This window comes from Trichophyton benhamiae (assembly GCF_000151125.1).
Source record: "Trichophyton benhamiae CBS 112371 chromosome Unknown contig01293.0, whole genome shotgun sequence".
Taxonomy (NCBI): domain Eukaryota; kingdom Fungi; phylum Ascomycota; class Eurotiomycetes; order Onygenales; family Arthrodermataceae; genus Trichophyton; species Trichophyton benhamiae.
This window is the reverse complement of record NW_003315113.1, coordinates 667213-690995: the sequence shown is the minus strand read 5'-3', so window position 1 is coordinate 690995 and position 23783 is coordinate 667213. Positions and strand designations below refer to the sequence as shown.

Genomic DNA, 23783 nt, shown 5'->3' with positions numbered 1-23783 from the left:
AGAAGAACAATGCATAAGGAGGAAGGAAGCATAATCGTGCAAGGATGAGCAACATGCGTAAGAATTTGCGTACTACCGAGCTTATCCAAGTGTGTATGCCGCATGAGTAAAGAGATAGGCGTATTTAGTAGTAAGACTTTTGGCCGATTTTGTAATTCGGGAGCTCATCGAACCAGCAGGCTTCGGGATCGTATTGGTAGACTTTATATTCAACGCCATATGGTTTCTATACACAGACGGTTAGTTCCATTCGGGAGCGGAAACTATGTGATTAGAGAGATAATGCTTACCGGCTCCAGAGAGTAGATCATACCCAGAGGCACTGCAAGATCAGTGAGATCCTCTCTCTTCAGGCCGAGGAAATAAGCTAGCAGTGTCCTGGCAACGGACCTAGGCCCTACCAGAAGGACATGGTCCGTCATTCGCTCGACTTCAACGATAACGGCACGTAACCGGTTGACGACATCGAGGTATCCCTCACCACCGGGGCCAGGGAACCTGTAATGCAATTTCTCTTTCCTCCGGGTTTCAAAATCGGATGGGAAGCGTTCTCGGATCTCGTCATAGGTCAATCCTTCCATTACCCCCGCATTAAGCTCGTTGAGCATTCTCATCTCCTTGATATCGTATTCCTCCTCGTCAAAGAATTGCGCTGTCTGGATGCAGCGGGTAAGCATTGAGGTCCAGACGCAGAAGTTTCGTCCGCCTTCCATGATTTGAGCTGCATACTGAGGGTTTGGGGGGGTACTGTCGCCGGGCCGGGGTGGGAAATGGGTTGATAGGGCCTTTATCTTTTGGTATTCTTCCCAGCGTGCGCGTTGGTGGTCAATGAATTTAGCAAGGGCTTTGGCATACTGAGTCCCATTTTCACTGAGCGGTGCATTTCCGCCTATTCTTCCACTGACGTCGTCCAGGCTCTCACCATGACGGGATATCCAGATTTGGCGAGGGGATAGGTTGAAGTTCAGTAAGTAGGAGACAACTTGGGAGGCCATGAAGCCAGTGGCTTGATGGGCAACGACCTTGCGGCAGACATCGATTGTCTGGACGTATGGCATGTTATGTTGTTCCTCATACTCTCCTAGAGGCACATAGCTGCGTTCATATAGCTTGATACGCTTTTTGAAGTCTTCTAGAGCAACAATTGGTTCCATGTCCTTGTAGTCAGGTCCTGAGAGTTTGAGACGCATGTTTGATTCTAGTAGCATAGCGTCGTAACAACAGCTTTCCAGGAAGAGGACGTTTAGTTCTGGTCCGGCTCGTTCACGAATACGTGCCATGACAGACTTCCGTCGTTCCAGGGTGCTGTTGGTTGCATCTAGGATGCCGGCGCTTCCTCCTTGTTCGAGGATGTAATCCAGTAGTTCGTCAAGGGTAGCTAGGGCAACCTGTTCTCTCAACTGGACTGCACGTTGGTTATCTGGGTCGAAAAACTGGGCAGACTGGTCCATTCCCTCTTCAGCTTTGGCAGCTGTGGCCGGCTCCCCGTTAGCACTGCCGTCTGCCGCCGTGTCTGGAGCTGGCTCAGGCTGCGGTGACGGTTCATCCTGAAGCTTACCATTGACAAATATTTGGGCAGACGGAACGGAGCTTGGCGGCATATCAAGAGGTGGTATTTCGCCCGACGGTACACCATTTTGAGAAGTGTTTATATTCTTCTCTGCAGCATCGAGCTCCGCCTGTTCCTCTGGAGGGAGCTCGCCAATGCTGAGCTCTCGCACGGATTTTCTCAGCTTCTCATCGACAACGGGGCCAATCTTCTTTGGTTCGGTCTGCGGGGTAGAGCTGGCCACGACTCGACGGCGTTCTCCTACATTGAAGATCTTCGTGTCGTGCTGCAGCCAGTTGAGGTAGCGGCAAAGCTTCTTGGTGATGTAGCTTTTGCCTCTGGCGGGAAGGCCGACCATGACAATCACAAGTTTCGACCCAATGTCACGCTGTGCGATGCGGCCATCTGGTGAGACCTTGGACTTGGTCAGCCCGGGTATATCAAGAGTGGTGGCGCGGTGTTTGCCTGGGGTTGAAGCTCCAGAGCCATGAGATCGAGGTGTCCTACTTCCCCGGGCGTTAGACACTTGACTAGCTCATAGTAGTAGTGGTAGTAGTACGCAGGGTAAGAGCTCGAACAAGAAAACATAAGCTTAGAACTCACATCTGCGGCGATGCTGGGGCGCTGGGGAGTGGAGTATCGGCCATGGAGAGGCCACAGCCTGGTGCAGCCAGGCCACCAGGAGCAGCAGAGTCGCCGCTGGTCCGGCGTTGCTGGGGCTCTGAGAAGCGATCTATGCCCAGGGCCCTGCCCACGACCGTTTTTGCAGGCGGTGCCAGCGTCGAGCCATAGTGATGCTGGTGGACTCCTGGAGAGGCCGCTGACGGCGGGCTGGGAGTGCCGGCGGGAGGATGATGCTGGTGGTGCTGGATGTCTGTCATGCTGGAGGAAGAGGAGGAGGCGGCGGCAGCGGCAGTGCCGTCACCATTAGACGCGAGAGGCGACGACGAGGAGGCCGACGAGAGCGAAGAGGCAGATCTGCTGCTGCTGGGAAAGCCGTTCTTCTTCGGCCTGGCTGAGGAAGAAGCTGAGAGTGATGCTGGCGGCGGCGACGGGCTGAAGCTGGAGTTTCTCACCACGACGGCTCTAGCGAGATGCGAGTGCTGGTGCTGGCATGGCGTCTGCTGTCCAGCGGCCATGAAGCTGAAAGCTGCCTTGCCGGGACCTCTTTTTTTTTTTTCCCTTGCTGTGCCCTTCGCTGTTGATGTCACTCTCCTCTGCCCCGTCGGTAGCTAAGTATCTCTTTTCTTTTACTAATCGCGGCTTGATGGCGCTGGTGGACGGGATGTCACTGGCTGCGACGTGCAGCTCCAGCAGCAGGCTAGGTCCACCGATGACCTCACCGGACAGGAGGAAAAGACACAAGAGAGAGAATGCGGACGGATGCAGCTGAGGACAGACTGAGGAGGCCCCTTGGGAGGATGGGATGGGAGTCGCTGGATGCTGCGGATGCGCGCTGTGACGAAGCAGTGTCGAGCGGTACAAGGGCGGAGGAGAAGGAAGAAGATCGAAGCAGCGGCGGCGCAAGGAGATACTTTATACGAAACCGTAGTTGACTGCTTCAGACTTAAAAAACACAGCGACAGTCAGCAGGGAGGCAGGCAGACGGCGAGTCAGTGGCGTCGTCTCAGCCGTTCGAGGAAGCATAACATAAGAAGGGCTGGAGGGAGCGATGTAGTTATGACTACGTATTTTTTATGTGAAGATGTGTGAAGATGTTCTTTATAAGAGGCTGTCAGTTATATAGATACGGACATCTAGATCAATCGCCCTACCTAAGGCTCGGGGCCAGGCACCGCAGCGAGTTGGACCACGTTAGCAGGCAGCCCGCAGGCAGGCAAGGGACGTGTTTCTGTCCGATAGACAGAGGGCGTTTCTTGCGCAGCCTGTGCGAAGGCAGCCAACAGCAGCCAACAGGTCAGCATCGTCCATCGGGCGGCCTGGGAGGCAAGGCAGGGGTTGCAGCGCCTTGCTGGGTTGCTCGATGCCGGCCTGCCCTTCCAACGCTCGCGCCTTTCGACTGTCCAGACATGTTTCCTGGAGTATGAGGCGAGTGCAACAGGTAGCTACTCAAACGAAGCCAGGAAGCCGGAAAGATCGCCAGGCGGTTCCGCCCTACCACACAGCCTGATGGGTAGGACATCTAGTCCGCCTGACTCGGAGTCCTTGGCCTGGGTGAAGAAAGATGACTCTCTCTCTCTCTCCCCCTTGTGCATCCTCATCCTCCGCGGCCCATGTGCAGCTACATATCCGCTCCAACAACGCCGTGCCGTCCAACCCCCCGTACCTGTACCAAATAATACGCACGGAAGACCCGTCCCACTCCGCGGTAGAAAGAAGGTGAGAGTGTAGATGATAATCCCGAAAATAAAAAAGCAGTCGATATCGTAAGATGGTGAAGCCGCAGATCGATCGGTTCGATCGCTGCGTCAGGAGAGTAGCGGTCACAGCGAGTTACACGTCCAGGTTCAGCGTCAAGGCAAGCAAACACACATACGCCGCGATGCTCAGCGCGGTCAGCACGACGACGACGTTCCCGCTTGTCCTGAACTTCCGTCGCTGGACGCCGTCCTCGTCGACCTCGGAGAAGAACTGCCTGTTGCCCTGCTGCCTCCTGAACAGGCCGATGGTCATCACGCCGGCCCCGTAGACAGCAAACAGCGCTCCGATGCTGTAGAACTCGGCCGTGAAGATCTTGAGAATGATCAGGGCAAAGGAGAACTGCGAGATCGAGGTGCGGATGTAGGCTCCTTCGAACGTCCGCTGGGCGGCGCGCACCTCGACCATCTCCTCCGGCGTGAGGACGACGGACCGCGCGCGATGGCGGTGCAGGCGGTAGCGGTCTGCTGCTCGACGCTGGAGGGAGACATGTCAGCCGTCTGCTCGCACGTCTTTGACGTCCTCTTTCTCTCCTGCCCAGCAGGCCCTGGGTCTTTTGCGAGAATCCGGGGAGTTTTTTGTTCGGCTTACCTCGAACATGATGCCTGGCCGGTCACTAAGTCGATAGCTCAGAAAAGGGGGAAGTTTCGGCTGTCAGGGTAGGACACGCGAAGATGGGAGAGCAGGAGGGACTCGGTCGCCCTTAGACTCGCATCCCCAGCCGTTGTCTTTTGTCTTCTCTTTGTCTCCTCCTGCGTTTCTTTGCTTCTTTGCTTCTTTGCTTCTTCTTCGCGTCTTCTCTGGCTGCTGGCGGTTTTTTGGTTGATCACCAGATGGGTCACGTGTCTATATAGATACAGAAAGGCGAAGATGGAGATGGAGATATCAATTAATTTATTATTTAAGGCTACCTAGCTATCAGTGTCGGAACAAGAGCCACCGCTGGGCAGGAAAGGCCCCAGGATACATGATACTAGACAGTCAAGCCGGGAGGGAAGGCTAAAAAGGAGTCTTAGCATAAGAGGCGGCAAGTTGCTGATAATACCGAGCTTGAGCAAGATAGTCCTCTACACTCTTTTCGTACAACGAGTAGTGCCTGACTGGCATTTCATACATGAGCAAGCATCCGCCGCAAGTGTCAGATCTGTTCCAATGATAATCCTCATATCCTTCGTATCTGCGGCATCTCGCGCAAATGATGCCAAATCCATGGACTTCAGCTCCTCCAAAGTAGAAGGTTGTTCCAGGGGAAAACCGGCCAAGTCGTAAACAACACTGGATACAGACTCGTTTCGACCGTTGCTCAATGGTGCCTGACCCAATCTTGCCTCTCTTCCCTTTCATCATGGCGTTTGTAAAGTGTCGTGCGCGCCGGAGTCTGACACACTCCCCACAGGCGAAGTAGCCGTGAGCCATCTGGAGATTGTCTTGTTTCATGTATGCTGGCCACATCTCAATTTCAAACAGGTCCTTGGGCTTGATCACAGGGCATCGGGACTGTGATAGCCGTTCAGAAAGAAGTTTGTCACGCTTTTTCGAAGTACAATATGGGTTGTCGATCCAGGTATGAAGTGCTCGACAGGTGAGGGAGAGAGCGAACCGGGACGAGTAGCTTAAATAGCCGGCGATCTCGTCCAGTACCTCTACCGGGATCGTAAGCAGTCCCATGGCTTTCGCTTTTCTGGATCTGGTTGAAGTAGTGTGTTGTGTTTGTGTCATTGTTGATGGTATATCAAAACGCGCAGTCACTTAGTGAAGGCCCCTCGAGAGACTCCGGGCATACCGGTATTAGAGATTAGTCAAAGACTTGCAGATGGATAAGAAGGCTGCAGGGTACAGAAAGGACTCCTTTCTTATCTGCAGTGATGGGGTGTAAGTCTTTTGTGCTGGCTGTGTGGTTGTTGTAGTAGAAGTCCAATTCTACTACAGCAACCACCAACTAGCTAGATAGGCAACACGTAGCTGTCAGAAACAACAACTACAACTACAACTACAACAATAACAACAACAACAACAGAGAACTGCCTCTGCAACCATAATCAACATGTTCTTCTTCAACACGTATCATGATATCACGATCCCTCTTGGTTGCACCTTGCCGTCTCCATTTAGCCGCGCCCTAAGCCCTCGGCCGAGTCGCGTGAGAAGGTCCAGGCACCAAGAAGCCGCTTTTATTCAGTGGAGTGACATAGACCCCTCGACATGGTATAACTACTTCTAGCAGCCTGCATGAATTATGTCGTCAGAATGCTAATAGATCCAGTGTACGGAGTAGGATGTAAACAGAGAAAGCAACAGACCTGCTTGACCAGCAATCCGCCCGCGAGGCATGAAGTTGGATGCTTTACCGAGCTACAGCCGTTTATCTCTGGCTGGGGAGCTACCTCGCCCCGGATCATTGGCAATGTGGAGAGAAAAGGTCATCAACATTCGTCCCATAGGGCGGGAATCGCAGGCAGTGGATACGTAGAGCCGGCTGATTTGCGGGTTTGAGGAAGCAACCGAACTGGTGCCGGGGTGTTGGCCGGTGGCCCTGTTTTCCCTCTCGCTGCAGGGCCTCCTTTATATTCATTCATCGTCGTCTCGCCTCTCGCCTGTTTGTCAGGATCCTGCTACGAGTCACTAGCTACTGGACAGTTTTGCCATCCGGTCCGATTATATAGTTATATTCCCCAGGGGTGAGCAAGGGGGTTCAAAAAGGAACTTCGGAGGAACCAACATCTAACTAGTTAGCTGCACCATCTGCTAACTATCCCTTGCAGACTGATATTCAACGTCGTCCCTCCTGCAAGGCCGATCCGAAATCCAGTGGAACCATGGCATCCTCGAGGATGATTGATGCAGAAGAAGGTAACAGGGTCTCCTCCTTTCATCCCACCATTTTGTTATTTTTCTTAAAAAAACACTTGCAAGACTTCCATCATTGGCTCAGATAGACGCGGATTGAAATCAATTTGACTGACTGACTGGCTTTGCTTTTTCGTTACTCTTCCTGCAGTCGCCAAGCACAACAAGACGGATAGCTGCTGGGTGGTTCTCTACGGGAAGGTGTACGATGTGAGTGCTCCCCATACCTAGTTACATCTAGACCGTTTATCTTTCCTTTTTCGCTTCATCGTCCCTTGTCTGCCCTGCGTGATTCCGGGGCGATCAAAGCGCTGGGCTGGTTGAGAAGCAAATTTACGAATGAGCATTGCTTGATTATCAGAGGCACTACGGAGCAATTGTGCCGGAATTGACTGTCTGATGAGAGCAGCTGGTTGGAGCCGAAGTCAAATATTCCAGTTCTCATGACGTTAACGTGCCTTGTCTTGCTCATATTCGCTTATCTAGGTTACGAATTTCCTCCCCAATCATCCGGGAGGCGCGAATATCATCCTGCAACTGGCTGGGAGGGATGCAACCGAAGAATACGATCCAATTCATCCTACCGGTACTCTGGAGGATAGTCTCCCTCCAGAGGCCCTGGTAGGCAGAGTAGATGAGAAGTCTCTGGTAAAACTTGCCCCAAAGCCAGCCAAAGCAGAAAAGACCACCGAAGGGCCTCCTCCGTTATCGACTCTCTTGAACATGGATGACTTTGAGGCGGCTGCTTCAAAGCAGCTAACCCACAAGGCTTGGGCATATTACTTTTCTGGAGCGGATGATCTGATCTCCAAATCATTGAACAACAGTATCTACAGATCTATATTACTTCGCCCAAGAGTCTTTGTGGATTGCAAAAACTGCAGTCTGGCCACTAGTATGCTGGGTTACAAGCTCAATACCCCCATCATTGCTTCCCCTACTGCAATGGCACGGCTTGCGCACCCCTCAGGCGAAGCTGGTATTGCTGCCGCATGTGCCAAATTCGGTGCTATGCAAATTATCTCCAACAATGCCTCCATGACTCCAGAAGAGATCGTCAAAGGGGCTCCCCCAGATCAAGTGTTTGGATGGCAGTTATATGTGCAAATTGAGCGAAAGAAGAGTGAAGCTATGCTGGCACGCATAAACAAGCTCAAAGCCATCAAATTTATTTGCCTCACCCTCGACGCACCCGTACCGGGAAAGAGAGAGCTTGATGAACGCACAAAGGTTATCGCAGATACTCCTGCCGTCGCAGACATAGTCAAATCATCGGGGGGACACGAGATTGCTGGTGGAAGTGGTCTAGGACAACAGTTATTTGCTGGCACAGACCCATCTTTAACGTGGAAGGATACCCTACCATGGTTGTTGAAACATACCGACCTTCCCATTGTACTTAAGGGTATCCAGACCCATGAAGACGCTTACATTGCTTCTCTACACACCCCTCAGATAAAAGGCATCATTCTCTCGAACCACGGTGGAAGAGCGATGGACACTGCTCCGCCTTCCATCCATACCTTGATGGAGATCCGCAAATACTGTCCTGAAGTTTTTAATCGAATCGAGGTTTGGATTGATGGTGGGATTAAGAGAGGCACAGATGTGGTTAAAGCACTGTGTCTGGGTGCCAAGGGGGTTGGTGTTGGTAGGAATGCACTCTTCAGTCTTGCAGCTGGTGGCCCCGAAGGAGTTGAACGAATGCTTGAAAGTACGATTGCCTTTTGCTCCTTCTGTGTTATGATATATTGACATAAGTGGCAGTTCTCTGTGCGGAAACAATGACAGCAATGCGGTTGTTGGGAGTTGATAAAGTGGAAGATCTCGGTATGCAGCATGTAAGTTGGGCTATTCACTATTTCACCTTCGACATTGTAGTTATAGATATCTGACAATTGTCTAGATCAATGCTCGAGCTGTCGAGCAGCAACTATACGACGGCGGTGCTGGCCTCGACATCTTGGGATCCCATATCAAAGCAAAGATATAATCTCTGGTAGCCACAGCATTCACCTCAGTAACCAGACTTACTGAAGATTTAAGTGACAACAAATTTTTTTGGATTCTTGTGAGCAGCAGCTTTGAGCGAGACATTTTTACAGCTCTTTCATTCCGGGCTTGATTGGCACTCTGCTAGTTAGTTAAGTATCGAGATCGCCCATTTGGAACCTATGATGAAACAGTCTTTGGACTCCAAATATCACCTATCATATGAGCTTCTGACTGCAGCCTTGCTCTATCGTACCCCGTAGAAGTAAGAACATCCTCTAGAACTGCCTAGCCATGCAACCGGCCCTGGAGCTTGGGAGGTATAGCTAAAACCAGGTCCCTGGCTAAGCGTTTAGCTAAAGAGTTTAGCCCTGCGGCTGACGTTCCCGCCCAAGCACGCCGGCTAGTTAGTTAAACCACCACCGCCTGCTGCTACCTAAAAGCAACCATCGACTCCGGACTTCCGCCTTAACTGCTCCAACGCCAGCTTTGTGCTTCAACAAAGCATCAGAAGGTCGCTCACTTGCGGCCTCGAGGCAGCGTTATCTACCTTGACACCGGCTACCGGCTTGTTCTATGGAACTTCCCTTCAACGCTGCCGTCGAACCACCTACACTGCATGGAGCGGGGTACCTTGAAATCCTCCTCACATCGATAGCAAGGATAAAACCAGCAGCAGGGCGTTCTCTAACTCGTCTCGAGACGTTCAGAGAACGCAAGAAACACCTCTCTACCAGACGAACTGCACCCTGATGAACTCGATTTGTCGCATTTCTCTAGCCCTTCGACTGCCATCCAGAGCATCTCCGAGAATAAAAAGATCCATAGACGTAATCTCAGAACTCGCAAAACCTTTCCTTACGCTGCCTATCAACCAGTTCGAGCCAGATATGTCGTCAGTCAGTGAAAATGTAGCTGCTGGCACCAAGCGGAAACGCAATGGGGAGCCAAAGTTCTACGCAGTGAAGATCGGGTTTCAGCCTGGAATATACAACCATTGGAACGAGTGTTTGGCTCAAGTTACGGGGTTCAAAGGAGCAGTCTGTACGTGAAATCCCAGCGGCTTTCGTTCCTTCCTTCCTTCGTTCCCTTTTTTTCCCTTTGACTATCCTATCTACGTTGGAAAGATGGGTGAAGGGGTGTGCTAATGATATGCGCGGGCCTAGTCCAATCCTTTCCATCACGGGAAGAAGCAGATGCTTTTCTCACAGGCAACAGAGCTCCATCCCCCCAGGATGGTTCAACTTCCGCATGTACGAAGTTTTACGGCATCCAGAAGGGCAGAGTACCCGGCGTATACACGGACTGGGCGAAGGCGCAAGACCAAGTGAGAGGATTCCGAGGACCTCGATATCGAAAGTTTTCTACCCGAGAAGCAGCTGAGGCGTTTGTACGGAATGGCCAGACACCGTCTAATAAGGATTCATTACCGGGGGCACCAGGATTGATGGAGGGTAACCCAAAGGACGATGCTGGCGACGAATATGCTGCAGGAACAGGACCACTTCCGCCTGGTGCGGAGGACGGATTTGACCCTAACATTCTACTGGATCCTACAACTGGAAAGATAGTGTATAAAACACCTGAACAAAAGCAGGAGAGGAAAATCCAGCCTAAGCCTTCCGGGCCTCCAGGCATGCTGAAGATTTACACTGATGGAAGCGCTTTGAGGAATGGAACGTCTCAAGCAAGGGCTGGTGTAGGCGTTTACTTTGGACCAGATGACGAAAGGTACGTAGTAACAAGCGAATTTTCAAGGCCGTTCCCCTAACTTTTTCTTATTTAATATCTGCTTTGCTGACACAGTCTGCTCCCTTCTCTCTCATCTAGCAGAAATGTTTCGGAACCCCTTGCAGGAAGCCGTCAGACCAATCAACGGGCTGAATTAACAGCCATCTCCCGAGCACTTGATATAGCGCCCAAGCACCGCGATGTCACAATCTTTACGGATAGCAAGTACTCGATCGACTGCGTCACTGTATGGTGCATAAACTGGCAACGGAATAACTGGGTAACCTCGACTCAAAAACCAGTCGAGAACAAAGATCTCATTCAAGCTATCCTGTCTAAGATCGAAGAACGCAAATCGCTGAAGGTCAAGACGTTATTTGAATGGGTAAAGGGGCATAACAAAGATGCTGGTAACGAAGCTGCTGATCGGCTAGCTGTTAATGGTGCAAATATGGAGGATGTAAAGACTGAGGAATTGTCTGAGAGTGCCGAAAGCGCGAAACACAGAAGCAAGGCCAAGAGTTGATCTGGGGGGAGAGTGGCTAATCAGTTGTTATAAGCGGAGCTGATGTGACCATTTCTTAGCACTTTTTATACTGTTTTTCTACTATTTCAGGCTCTCTACTAGGCCAGTGGCCTTCTTGATGTTGCATACGGTGTATATGTTTCTACACTTTATGGCGTTTGGGTTCCATTTGAAAGGCTAGATAAATTGCACAGTGTATGTATACATTACATCTATTCTAGCGAAGATCTCTTCTATCAGCATTTGAAAACCTTTTATCGTAGGTCACTAATAGCTCGGGGTATTCTTTAGACATTTTTATTAAGACAAAATGCGTGTATAGTAGCTGGTTATTGAAGCAGAACAGCCTGCGTTAGTATCGGAGGTCGAGGTCATCGGTAAAGCGCAACTCCTACAGCTAGGGCAGCAAGCAGTATCTTTCTTAGGCCCGGAGGCTTAGCTGGAACAGCACTGCTTGGACTGGTGGTAGAAGCAGCAGCGTACGTGTAGTACAGACTGGCATCAGTTTGCGTACCAAGGATAGTTGATGCAGTGGTGCTTTGCAGAGTTGCAGCGGGGTCCGTCTTCGCCCACGCCTTTATAAAGTCGAAGAACTCAGCTGGTGCCGGGACATGCCCACAGTATGCTTTCGATGCAGCATCTACATAGCTCTTGGGGAACCAGTGGTAACCTTTTGAGCAATTAGCTGGAACTCTGTCTGTAGATAGGGGAAGCAACACGCGGAGCGAGCAATTCACGTACCCTCAATTCCGCCATGTGTCTCAAAACACTTCATACATCCAAGAGCAGAGTCAAAAAAGGGATACTTCTCGCAGTAACATTGCTGTTGTACGTCAAAATCGTTGGTATAGGGCTCCAAGCCTGAGAAGGTGCCGTTGGTATTTTTGAAGTGGCAGTTGGCATTGATCGCCGCTTGCCGCTTGCATGGCGGCTCGTTAATCAAATATGTTGGGCGCGGTGCATTGGAGTCTGTATGGGACACCCGTCTCCTGTCGATGTCAAACGATGTCCCAACATCGAAGGGGCGGTAGGGCAGATAGCAGACATTGTAGAGGTGGTAATCTAGGTCGGTTAGGCCGGAGTACTGGCCCGAGACGAGATAGAATTTGGACAGGTATTTGCCATTAGGGAAGACTGGGTAGTTGTCCGAGCCAGGGAAGGCGGTGATCGCACTGGTGGTGGTGGTGGTGCTTCGGCCATAGGGAGCAGTGGAGGCCGCCGTTGGGGCCTGCGTGGGCGGTGATGTTACCAGATCCATGCTGTGACGCTATATATGCTTCTCACCCTGTCAAAAAGAACCCTGAATCTCCGTCAGCAGCCTTGCCCTGAGACTGGCACCGCGCCCTGCCCTTCAACCTCGTCTTCGGACCTTTGCACTCTGCCTCTCTCGCCGTCGTCGTTTCGCCCTTTTGTCTCTTTGTCGTCGCCTAAGAAGCTTTTTCCCACGCGAAGTATTGGCTGAGTCAGCTGCCGTCGGCTATCTTATCTCCACGTGATAATTTTATCCCGCAAAGGACTTGGCAAATTTGCTTATTTCTCTTGGCATAAAAACACCTTGAAAAGGCGCGAAAGCTCGACTTTGCTTACTGGGAGCAACTCGGTAGCAGCAGCAGCGTGCTGTCTGGATGCGCCGAACGAAAGAATCGTTAATAGGGCTATATATGGCTTGTAGTTGGCCAGGGATAGCGGCCCTAAGCTCCCATATTCTGGCCTTTGGCTCGGCTCGAGGCGGTGACTGAAGGGCCCAGGCACTCAGGTAGTTCGTCAGGCTGCATATTATTTAACTAGGGAACGGGAAACAATTAGATTAATACGAAAATCGCACGGGGGAACGATGCGTCATACTGCGTGCCGCTAATTGGCCGTTAAGGTGAACCTCTGGGTTCCTTGCAAACCCTCTGGGTCCCGGCTTGTCATCTGGAGATCGCAGATTGGTGGAGAAACCAACCACCCACAAGGTTTGCTGTAACTAAAGGGGAGAAAGGGACCCAGTGATGCTGTCGGAATCAGCAGTGATTCTCGCAGAGAAAGTATTTAATCTTCCCTGGATCCCCCGTTCGCCCATATGTCGTTCTCACCGACAGCAAGTCCGTTGCATACATCATACCATTACGGGATCCTGTGGCAGTTACCGACAGTTCTGTGTTTCAATAGCGAGCCCTCCAATGAGCGAAGGAAGACATCAGAGTGTTGTCTGGAGTATAAGAATGAGCCTGATTAAATAACACTACGCCTCCGCTGTCGCCTTTCCGCGGCCTTGTTTAACTACGGAAACCCTTGGTTATTTCTTCATTTTTTCTTAACAATTGTTGGAGACAGTGTTAGTCACACCAGCTGCTCCACATCTGCACTCTGTTTGATATCCCGAGCTGAGTTATATCCAGATAGCCCTCTTCACCAGTGTCAATTCCACTCCTCAGCTTGAACATCTGAGCGAGATTGCTCGTGGGGTCTTAAGTTTGCTTCCGCTGTCCAAGCACTCGCCGCGTTCCGCTCCGCCTCGGTGGGAGTTTGAGTGTGCCTCGGCAGGACATCCACAGCGGTGGAACCAGAGCCTCCAAGGTTTTCGACACTGTAGCGGAGGAGCCGGTGGAAAAGCCCGGCATGCCTACTCTTGCAGTCACCAATTTCAACGTTGTATGTGCTACCTTGGGTGGCTTTATCACGCTCTTTGGTCTGGTCTCGTACCTGTTTAAAGAACAGTTCTATTTGTCGGAAGCACGTAAGTTACTCAGCCCTTGTGTCACCGGGTCAAAGTAGCATCATCTCACATTACTATGTAGTGATCTCCCTTCTTGCGGGTGTTACCTTCTCCCCGCATGCTGCCAATCTCATAAAGCCGATAGACTATGCTCTGGGCAGCCGAGAAGCCTTAGATGACATCACTCTTTACTTCAGCCGCCTAGTACTGGGGGTCCAGCTTGTTCTTGCTGGCGTCCAACTACCCAGCCGCTATCTCCTTAAAGAATGGAAGAGTCTTTCTCTTCTCCTTGGCCCGGGGATGCTAGGCATGTGGATATGCAGCAGTCTTGTTATCTTTGCCCTCGTACCAAAGCTGCCGTTTCTCCATGCCCTTGCTATTGCCGCATGCATCACCCCCACAGACCCGGTGTTGTCTAACTCTATCGTCAAGGGCAAGTTCGCTGACAAAAATATACCACGTCCCTTGCAGAGGATTATCATAGCTGAGTCCGGTGCTAATGACGGGCTCGGATACCCTTTCTTATTCTTTGCCATGTATCTCATCCAGTACAATGAAGCCGGAGGAGCGCGCAAAGCAATGGGCTTGTGGTTTGGTGAGACATGGGGTTACACTATTCTGCTGAGCGTCGTGTATGGAATCGCCGTGGGCTGGGTAGCTAAAGAATTGCTCCATTGGGCGGAGGAGAACAAATACATCGATAGGGAGAGCTTCCTTGTCTTTGCTGTTGCGTTAGCCGTAAGTTTCGTCTTCTGTTACTAGGAAAAAAAAAAAAAAAAAAATACTTCACTCTTGCTAATACATCACCCAGTTGTTCATCATCGGTACCTGTGGCATGATTGGGAGCGACGATGTACTTGCCTGCTTTATTGCGGGCAACGTCTTCACCATTGAGTAAGTCTAAAAAGTCTACTGAGGATTCCTGAGTTAAGATCTAACCCGAGAGACAGCGACTGGTTCCGCCTTGAGACTCTTGATGATTCTCTCCAGCCAACCATTGACATGCTACTGAACTTGTCTGTTTTCATGTGGTTTGGCGCTGTTTGCCCCTGGCCCATCTTCTTGAACAACAATATTATTCCCATATATAGGTTAATCGGGCTAGGGATCCTAATTCTACTATTCCGCCGGCTTCCTGTTGTTTTTGCTATGCACAGATACATCCACCAGATTGAGGAGTTTCGCCAGGCCGCTTTCGTCGGATTTTTCGGTCCCATTGGTGTCAGTGCCATCTTCTACCTATATGTTAGCCTGGAATACGTCAGGCACAATCTTATAGTAGATGGGAAGGTAAGGGAAGACGGGGAGCGTCTTATTGAGACGATGTACATCGTCGTTTGGTTCTTGACTATCTGCAGTATTGTAAGTGTTGCTAACCCAGACTCATTAAACTACTCATTTTTGTTCTAGATAGGCTAATGGTTTTCCTAGGTTGTCCATGGGCTGTCCATTCCTATTGGAAAGCTCGGTTTTAGCATCCCACGCACACTTTCTAGTGCCCTCAGCACGAGCATTGATATAGATTCCGAGCGTGGCCCACACTCGGGAGTCAACACCCCGGGTTTGCAACATACAGCAAGTATAGCTACTTCTACTCCTGCTCCGAGAACTCCAAGCTTCATACCAGCTAGATTCCGCAAGCAACCTACGAGAAGTGGCCGTCCGCGAGACGATCCCCCAACCCCAGTGGCATTTCGCATTGGTCGTACCGTCATTCCGGAACGCAATGATATGGACGACAATGAACCTGATAATACATTGCCCTCGTCTGAGTCGACCATTGCAATCCCACAGAGGGTCAAAGACTAAAATTGCATCAGAGGGGGGCATATGCTAAAGCATAGGATACTGCATTTTGCTCGCCTCTGAATAGCGAGTGTCAATGTGTAGAAACGAAGGACAGAAACAACAGTAGTAGGTCGGCCGCAGGGGAAGGAAATGGGTATGGGTCAGTTGAGTGTAAATCATACTAGGGGTCTGCCTCCAATAGTGGGCCATATACTTCGGTTTCACCAGTGGGTGATGAATGGACGGTGGAAGTGGATGATTATCAAGTTGGAAAATAGAAAGGTTAAATATATTAAACAAATTGGATACAATTAAGTTATGTCAGAGCTTTTATTACATCATACTTACTCGATAGTCTGGGCTCTCGAGTAGCCCTATCCGCTGGACTTCTCAGTTTTCCCTGGCATCTGGCCTCTTTCACCTGTCCGGATCTCCTCCGGGTCCGCTCTAACGGGCATTCCAGCCTCTTTGTAAATCTTATCAATGCATTCCGTGTTGTATATGGCATCGTCATTAGAAATGCAGCATATAGGCTCCTTGCCTCTGACTTTCTCGAGAAATGCTTCCAGTTGCCATCTATATGTGCTCCAGTGACTCTTCCCTCCTTTTCCTCCTGTAGTCCATCTTTCATCCCAGAGAGGGCCTCCAGAGCTCTGTGTCTTGTATTCCGTGATCCCAGTCCGCTTATCAGTGATGGAGATGTAATGATAGATATGGGGCATCATTGCGTTGTAGAAATAGAGTATTGCGGCATCCGTCTCCACCTCGATCGATGGTAGTTCCCAGACACGAGGGAGAATACCGCCTAGTCTGCTGCGAGACATGTCTGTGTAAATCCGGCTGGTAATGGGGTTACCCTTTTCGTCTTCAAAGAGCAATAGTGCATGCATTGCAGCGTCAACACGGCTATCATCCCTTGATGGACGAGCAGCTGCCGAGAGGATCCTCTTTGGACGTTTAGACGGGAGCACATATTGAGTGAATGATAAGGCATATGATCCGTCCATCAAGGAACCGCCTATAAAAGGGATCATGATAAGCAAAAAAAGAGTCAGAAATGGACGTGCATTGGTGCTAGTACGCCTACCGCCTTGATCATACTGCCATCTTGGATCTGCATCGGGCACAGCAGGGCTAGATGTCATCCAGGCATCAGTACGAATGATTCTTCCGTATCTCTTTGAATCTACAATCTCCTTGAACCGATGAGCGGCCGGATGGAATTGCCAATGAAACTAGAAGAGTGGCGGTTACTAAAGGTGTTTTATAGAAGAGAGCGGATAAGAAACCTACGGCATCTTGGAGGATCAAGCCCCGCCTCTCTGCGTCATCGATCAATGTTCTTGCCTCATCTGCATTTGCTGTAGACGGCTTTTCACAGATAACATGTTTTCCGGCAGTTAATGCATTCGTAGCCCACTCAAAAAATATGTTGGGTGGTAGGGATATATGGACAATATTGATCAACGGATCATCCAGTAGGTCCCGAAAGGAGCGGTAGGACTTTGAGAAGCCGTATTTCTCTGTTGCGGTCTTCGCCATTTGGGGATCCATAGACGCAACTGCATATAAATCCACGTCCGGGTGGCTTAGCGCAGGGTAGACGACTGATAGTCATCGGTATCAGTTGATACATCAAATAAAGTGGTTGGGATGGAGGTATTTACCGGCAGCAGCACTTATCTTAGCGTTTGACAGGACACCTAGTTTAAGAGCCCTCTTAGAGGGCTGGGATCTGCCATGGAAAAGGGAGGATGTATATTGCCGAGCAAACTCACAGCCTTGCAAGAATAGAGCCATGTTGATTGATTAATTCGTCCCTGTCAGCGATATGCCAGACAGTCTTCATTCTCGATAGAGCCGTGGTCCAGTTGTTATATTGATACCTCTCTGACCTGACGTCACGCCCATGTCATAGTGTAGAGAAAGTGGTAAGTTTGCAGTGTGTTGATACTTCGACCCGTAGCTGGTTAACGGCCAACGGCTGCGGCAATTAAATTGGCTATACTATTGAGATGCCATGGGTATAATCCAGGAGGAGTAGCCTGCGCCATTTGACCGTCATTGGCGATGAAGCTGGCCCCAAGTAGCCCCCTAGGTAGCCAAACGGACTGAAAAGGTCCCCGCACCTGCATTGCATCGGTGTATTAGCCCTATGTGACTCCCCTTGGACTCTGCACACAGCTGTGAGTGGCTCGCCGTGAGAATCCGAGGGTTTAATGGTGATCAACTTGGTTCCCTATACCGTCCGCGGATGCACCAGATTGCGTCCTGTGTATTGCAGTGTACACCGTGAGTGACGAAAACAAGCAGCCAACACACCATCCAACCGTGGAGCACCGTCGAGTAAGTGGTCAGTCAGTCAACTGACTAGCTCACTGACTGCTGTCCGGTTACACTGCGGGCTGCCACGGCCCCCCAGACAGGCTGGCTACGCAGGCGGGCACTGCGCTGCTCGTACCGCACCGCCGCAAGGACGACCCGGCGTGCTGGTTCTTCGGACACATCGCCTGCAACTTACCAGGCTGGCGGGCGCTATTGGCTCGCCGGTGGGGATCCCGGGCATGGGTAGAGCGGGCGGACTGAGAGCTGGCTGGGCTGGTGGGCTCAGGAAGCTGCTTAGTGATGCTGGAGGTCTCGCGTGGTGGTGCCCCTGAATTCCCCGTGAGGATATTTGCCACAGCGCTGCTGACGACAGAGACAGCAGTGGACGCCCACGTCTCTAGCTAGCTCACTGTGCGGCCTGTATCGAAGTAGATGGTAGCCCTCCAGCGGTCAGGATCAAGGGTTGAAGGAGCTGCGAACTGGCCTCCAACCCGGCGAGTTGTGTTGAGACAAGACAAGCCCAGGCCTGTTGGATTCAGCCCAAAAAGCAAACATAGACCAGTCTGCAGTGCAAACAAGGAAGAGGGAAAAAAAAGGCTCTCGCCTACGTGCTTTTTGCCCTGTCTTGACTTTCACGGGAGAGTGCTCCCTGTGATTTTTCTTCTTCTTCCCCGAGATCGCTGCGCTCTGCTCCTAGAATTTGATATCGGTCGTGCCAGTACTCCATAGCTACTTAAACAGTACACTTTGACGGCAAAGCAGCCAGCTATATTTTTTCTTGGGCCGTTTTTACGGGACAGGGACCTTGTCTCGTATATACCCAGCATCTCGAAGGTTGCAGATAAGAAAGCATGCCATCCGAAAAGACTTTCTTCTGACCTTGGGAGTGCTCGATCTAATACTCGAAGTTCAGGAACAATACCCGTCTTGAGTCTTTGCCCCATAATATATAACAAGCCCCTCTGATATTTCAAGACACCATGAGTATGGACGATATAATCGAGGTGGACAGTGTAAGATGCCTGTTTATCGTGGCCTTCAGCCTGCTTTGTGATGCCTAACTCGGTGTAGGATAACGGAGACTCCCCTACAGAGTATGAAACCGATATTTGGTCACAATCTCACCTGTAAGTAAACCGCCATCATTAAAGCACTCTCAAAGGGAGCTGGGGTTCTATGAATCGGACTGCTCTGTGCTAACGTCATCGTGTCCCTCGGCGCAGCGGAACTACATCTGTTTCTTCAACTGTATACAACTATAGGTGACTGACTCCCCACGACAGTTCCATCCAATCTTGAGCCTTGCTAACTCTAGTCATTGTGTAACCACATAGATATGAAGTAGGTTCATTAACCCTGGTATACCTCGTCTTATGGACCTGTTTGCAGTGTCAGACTTGGTCGCAGAAGGAAATACACCGTCCAGTCTGACATGGCTTCCAACTTGACTGTAGAATCAACGGCGATACCACGGCTATCGCGATGGAGCATACCTTTTGGTTAGTTGCCAAGGATATACAAACACCTGTCTATCCAAGTAGAGAGCCGTGAACTTACTTATATACCCCTGGAAAGCCAAATGATAAGAGAGAACAGGATCGTATGGACTTAGTAAGTGTTCATTTTTATGAACCAGGAACAGCCTCCCCGTGTCTCTCTTACTGATTTGATACAAAGGAGCATAGGATATGTTACCTTCTTCTAAACGGCAAACTACATCGAGCCCCATTGAAGGGAAGTCCAGAGCGTGTACTTGACCTAGGGACTGGGACTGGTACTTGGGCGTTTGAATTTGCGGAGTGAGATAACCAATTCAAATTCGCGAGAGGTATTGCTGGGGTAGAAAGAAGCATTACTAACCTTACATATATCAAAGGCGCCATCCTCGCTGTGAGGTCCTAGGTATGCATGCATTGCCGCCGATATCAAACTGTGGTGGACGTTACTGACGTGGAACTAACCAGGGACGGATCTAAGTCCTATCCAAAGACTATGGTAAGAAAGCTAATAGAAAATAGAAAGGCAGGTTAAATATACTTACTTACCTCTACCTCTCAATTCAGGATGCCACGTAACTGCACATTCGAGATAGATGACTTTGAAGAGGAATGGCAGTACCCCGAGTCATACCACTTCAGCTACATCCATGCCCGCAACCTGGTAGGCTCTATATCAGATTATGATAAGTTCTTTGCACAGGCGTACGAAAATCTGCTTCCTGGCGGATATCTCGAAGTGCAAAGTACCGAAGCAAACTTCTTTTCGGATGACGGAACTCGGGAACGGGCAGTGACAGCCAACCTGTGGCAAAAATTACTAGTAAAAGGGTATCGGAAATTTGGCAAACCGTTGAACGTCGAACAGACCTGGGCGGAAAAGATGAGGGCAGCAGGATTTGTAGACGTTGTTGAAGAAGTAATTAAGGTGGGTATGATGCAGTTGGTGATACACAAGGCTGGTGTTGTGCAAGTTGAGCTGATCTTCCTATGCATAGGTGCCTGTGGGACGATGGTCACCAGACCCAAAGATGAAAGAGATAGGTCACTATCAAGCAATGAATATTCAGGAGTGGCTGGAGTCTGGCTCAATGGCAGTATTTACCCGGGTCCTTGGTTGGACCATGGAAGAGCTTGATGTCCTTTTTACAGCTGTGCGGAACGACTTTACCGACCCTCAGTCACACCTCTATGTTCAGATGAGGTTTGTGTATGGTCGAAGGCCGAGCTAGTCGAGCAGGTTCGGGTGGGAGACCGAGTGAGCAGAGGAGAGAGCGTGTGCATTTGCAAGCAGATAATTCATTTCTTCTTTACATATCTATGTATGTTGTAATTCATCTTTCTATCTTCACTTTCGTTCGCATTCCTTTTTCCCTGGCCGTAGGGAAGGTAAACAGGTACCTCCAATTAAATCAAAATGATAGTAGGATAAAAGACGTATATATGTAGGGGAGAAAATAAAATAAAAGGAAGAACGAAACCAAGGCCAAGCGAAGGGCGCAAGACGCAGACGATAGAATAAAAAGGGAGGAAGGCAAGAAGTCTATGCGCTAAAACTTTTGGCGACGGCTCGACTTCAAGTGATTAATATAGTGATCTTCGGTCACTTAAATTACGTACTGGAATAAAACAGGTTAGTTTGGTGTAAGCCAGTCATAAAAGATGCGGTTGGTGGACTTACGGGGATGAAAAGATAAGGGACCTGCTTCTCATACTCTGTCCATGCCTCTCCATACTTGGCACGGCATCGCTGGATATCTCGGGTAGCACGATGGGTGATCATGGCGGCGAAGAAGACGGGGTAGAACCAAGGGAATGGGCTGGTGAATCCAGTAATCAAGCCCCAGTTGATGGCGAAGTAGAGATCACAAGTGTAGTGGATTTTTCGGGCATATCCGTCTGACATTAACGTTAGCACAGCCATAATAACAACAATGTTTTATTTCATCTCGCAAAACTTACACCAGCCATCGGCAAGGATGGTGTCCCCTTTCTTGGAGGTAATTGTCTTTGGGTTCTTGACGGTCTGCCATGGGAGCTGCGGGAAGGTGTTTCTGATCACAGCGAGGCCACGGGACTCCTGGCGGAATCTATTTTTCTGGCTGTTGGTGGTGTCCCAGACCCAGTAGACGAAAAGGTAGGCGATGTAGAGGAAGGCAAGGGCGTATTTGTTCCAGGCATAGGTTGAAGGATGACGGTTGGCCAGGAAGACAGTGCAATGACAGTAGCTGAGCGGAACACCAGCCAAGTTCCAGAAGATAAGCATGAAACCCCATTTTTCATAGTAAATGTCCCTAAAGAGATAAGTGTTAGATGCTATAGGAGAGCAACGTATTATGCGCCAAAGGTTCATACCAAGTAGGGATGATCAACTCCTCTCCCTTTGAGCATGCGTTGGCATACAAAAAGTGTGCCATGAGGATGAAGCCTACTTCTCCAGAGACGTATCCGTAGAGCTCATACTGTCTGGCAGCAGCACCCATGGACACAAGCAAAAGGATGTACCATGGCAGCCGGACCTCGAAGAACATCTTGAAGTCCAAGATCCCAAAAAGTCTCGGGTTCAATTCTGCGCCCATGAAGAAGTCGTAAATAGGGTAACCGGTCACGCGATGCTGAGCACCGCGGGCAATGGCAGAGAAATAAGCAATGATAGAGATGACGAAGCCGGTGATGATGGCTACGCTCATGATCGGACCAAACTCATCCATGATGGTATACAGCTTGAACACTCCGGTGACATGAAGGATAACCGCCAGAACGATAGTAGTATAAAAGGACGAAACAGCCGAGCAGTAATAGGTCAACTGCTTTCCTCCCAGGTGATCCAATGGTCTGCCCTTGACGGTGATTCCGGGCAGATACATGTATGCGAGGGCCTCGAAGATGAAAAACCCCCAGTAGATCGTCCATGCCTTGAGCGATGGGAATGCGCCGGTATATACCAGGTTAAGGAGGTGTTGCAGGAAGTCGGGCATGGACTGGCCCTCTGAGGGAGTTGGGAATGCGCCGTCGTAGTAAGTTGCTCCAATCCACATGTAGTACATCAGCGCAGGGAATCCTATCATCATCGCCGTCACGCCTGGAGTCCCGCCAAACTCGATGTGGTCGGTGATCTTGTGGTCTTCCGTAGTCTGCTCTGCTTCGGCTTTCTTCTCACTGTGGCCATTCGCAGCAGCAGCACCGTTGACAGCGCCGTTAGCAGCGCCGTTGGAGCCATTGGCAGTCGAGACATGCTCCTCGACCTCTTCCCTGAGCTCCTCCGCCTTCTTTGCCGTGGCTCGCTTGCGAGGACTGGACATCTTCGGCTTCTCTATCGAGTCTGCGAGATCTGAGCTCACTTCGGGCGTGGCAGACGAGCGACTCCGTGTGATGCGCCGCGGAGTCTCGAGATATGCGTCCTGCTGCGCTTTTCTAGAGGTTTCCAATAACACCAACCGTCAGCCGTGTACTTGTTTCTAATGATTTCCCTTTTGCCCTTGTCGAGGAGAAAAGAGATCGGGGGGAACCAGCTGGCAGGCGTCGCAGGCCAGCTATTTATCTATCTATCGCGCCTCAGATTCCCACGGGGCGCTCTTGTCCTGCCGCAAAAAGGCTTGGGGGGCCACTTACTTAGGGGTCTTCCCGGTCTGTGATCGTGTCACCGTCATGGCGAAGCTGAAGCAACGGATACTTGAATATTCCACAGGGCGCTTCTGCAGCAGAAAAAAAAAAAAAGGAACGGAACAGACGGTGTGCCAGCGAGAGATTAAGAGAAGGGGGAGAGAAAATAATAGGGGGCAAATCTGGCGGGGGAGAGCGAGAGCATTCAGGCCTGACCCGGCAGGGCTTGCTTGCCAACCAGAGCCCCTGAGGGTACCTGAAATTAAATGGAGAAGACCAGAGAGGCCCAAATATTCAGGCAGATCCTCAGCTTTTCTTTTTCTACTTCCCTTTTCCTTCCCTTCTTCCTCTTTTCTTCTTCGTCCTTTTTTATGACTTTTATTTTTTATTTTTTTTATTTATTTCTTTCTGTGTTTATCAGAGTAGAGCCGAGTGTCCAATTGACTTTGCTGGATCCCGTCTTGACTCTCTGGCTGCAGCAAGCAACAAAGCTGGAGAATCCCTGGCAAGCGAATGCGAAGAGGCTAAGATGCACACTAGGCAGCGCTAGACAGTAGGCTAGCGACGATGCAGTTAGCCAGGGCGCGGCTGGGCGTTGTTTGTTTATAATATCGACTGGACGGCTACTGGAAGATATATGCAAGGTAGGACGGGGGCCGCGTTGCCATTATTGCACTGCCTGTTTGATGTTTGATGTATTATATACGGATGCAAACCTGTCTCTGTCGACAGATGGATTCTATTAACATTTGAGAGAATGAGCCAGGAGATGAGGCTCAGAAATACCCCAGAAAGGCTGAATCTGCCATTTATCACTGAAGTAGGATAGGAAAGATACTGAAGGAG

General features: G+C 50.3%; 10 protein-coding genes across 10 annotated transcripts; 4 read left to right on the top strand and 6 right to left on the bottom strand.

The window, feature by feature from the left end:
- Nucleotides 1–124: 124 nt before the first annotated feature.
- Nucleotides 125–2688, bottom strand: ARB_04205 (uncharacterized protein; the record flags this gene model as incomplete). The annotated part of the gene is made up of 3 exons (XM_003017279.1): nt 125–226; nt 291–2052; nt 2153–2688. 3 exons carry the CDS (start codon nt 2686–2688, stop codon nt 125–127), a joined length of 2400 nt encoding a protein of 799 aa, XP_003017325.1.
- A 1315-nt stretch (nt 2689–4003) lies between these two features.
- ARB_04204 (uncharacterized protein) lies at nt 4004–4336 on the bottom strand (the record flags this gene model as incomplete). The annotated part of the gene is made up of 1 exon (XM_003017278.1): nt 4004–4336. One exon carries the CDS (start codon nt 4334–4336, stop codon nt 4004–4006), a length of 333 nt encoding a protein of 110 aa, XP_003017324.1.
- Nucleotides 4337–4557: 221 nt separating this feature from the next.
- On the bottom strand, nt 4558–5647 carry ARB_04203 (uncharacterized protein; the record flags this gene model as incomplete). Its single annotated transcript, XM_003017277.1, has 2 exons — nt 4558–4774; nt 4974–5647. The coding sequence occupies 2 exons, from the start codon at nt 5645–5647 to the stop codon at nt 4558–4560; spliced, it is 891 nt and encodes a 296-aa protein (XP_003017323.1).
- A 1097-nt stretch (nt 5648–6744) lies between these two features.
- ARB_04202 (FMN dependent dehydrogenase, putative) lies at nt 6745–8768 on the top strand (the record flags this gene model as incomplete). The annotated part of the gene is made up of 6 exons (XM_003017276.1): nt 6745–6778; nt 6927–6985; nt 7185–7229; nt 7262–8489; nt 8543–8616; nt 8682–8768. 6 exons carry the CDS (start codon nt 6745–6747, stop codon nt 8766–8768), a joined length of 1527 nt encoding a protein of 508 aa, XP_003017322.1.
- Nucleotides 8769–9519: 751 nt separating this feature from the next.
- ARB_04201 (uncharacterized protein) lies at nt 9520–11024 on the top strand (the record flags this gene model as incomplete). Its single annotated transcript, XM_003017275.1, has 3 exons — nt 9520–9811; nt 9934–10498; nt 10598–11024. 3 exons carry the CDS (start codon nt 9520–9522, stop codon nt 11022–11024), a joined length of 1284 nt encoding a protein of 427 aa, XP_003017321.1.
- A 371-nt stretch (nt 11025–11395) lies between these two features.
- ARB_04200 (uncharacterized protein) lies at nt 11396–12282 on the bottom strand (the record flags this gene model as incomplete). The annotated part of the gene is made up of 2 exons (XM_003017274.1): nt 11396–11721; nt 11766–12282. 2 exons carry the CDS (start codon nt 12280–12282, stop codon nt 11396–11398), a joined length of 843 nt encoding a protein of 280 aa, XP_003017320.1.
- Nucleotides 12283–13628: 1346 nt separating this feature from the next.
- ARB_04199 (plasma membrane antiporter, putative) lies at nt 13629–15534 on the top strand (the record flags this gene model as incomplete). Its single annotated transcript, XM_003017273.1, has 5 exons — nt 13629–13746; nt 13808–14463; nt 14537–14619; nt 14676–15087; nt 15157–15534. 5 exons carry the CDS (start codon nt 13629–13631, stop codon nt 15532–15534), a joined length of 1647 nt encoding a protein of 548 aa, XP_003017319.1.
- A 353-nt stretch (nt 15535–15887) lies between these two features.
- On the bottom strand, nt 15888–17313 carry ARB_04198 (uncharacterized protein; the record flags this gene model as incomplete). The annotated part of the gene is made up of 3 exons (XM_003017272.1): nt 15888–16748; nt 16807–17075; nt 17181–17313. The coding sequence occupies 3 exons, from the start codon at nt 17311–17313 to the stop codon at nt 15888–15890; spliced, it is 1263 nt and encodes a 420-aa protein (XP_003017318.1).
- Nucleotides 17314–19902: 2589 nt separating this feature from the next.
- On the top strand, nt 19903–20472 carry ARB_04197 (methyltransferase LaeA-like, putative; the record flags this gene model as incomplete). The annotated part of the gene is made up of 1 exon (XM_003017271.1): nt 19903–20472. The coding sequence occupies one exon, from the start codon at nt 19903–19905 to the stop codon at nt 20470–20472; it is 570 nt and encodes a 189-aa protein (XP_003017317.1).
- A 474-nt stretch (nt 20473–20946) lies between these two features.
- ARB_04196 (uncharacterized protein) lies at nt 20947–22636 on the bottom strand (the record flags this gene model as incomplete). Its single annotated transcript, XM_003017270.1, has 3 exons — nt 20947–21233; nt 21297–21628; nt 21690–22636. 3 exons carry the CDS (start codon nt 22634–22636, stop codon nt 20947–20949), a joined length of 1566 nt encoding a protein of 521 aa, XP_003017316.1.
- Between the last annotated feature and the right edge of the window lie 1147 nt (nt 22637–23783).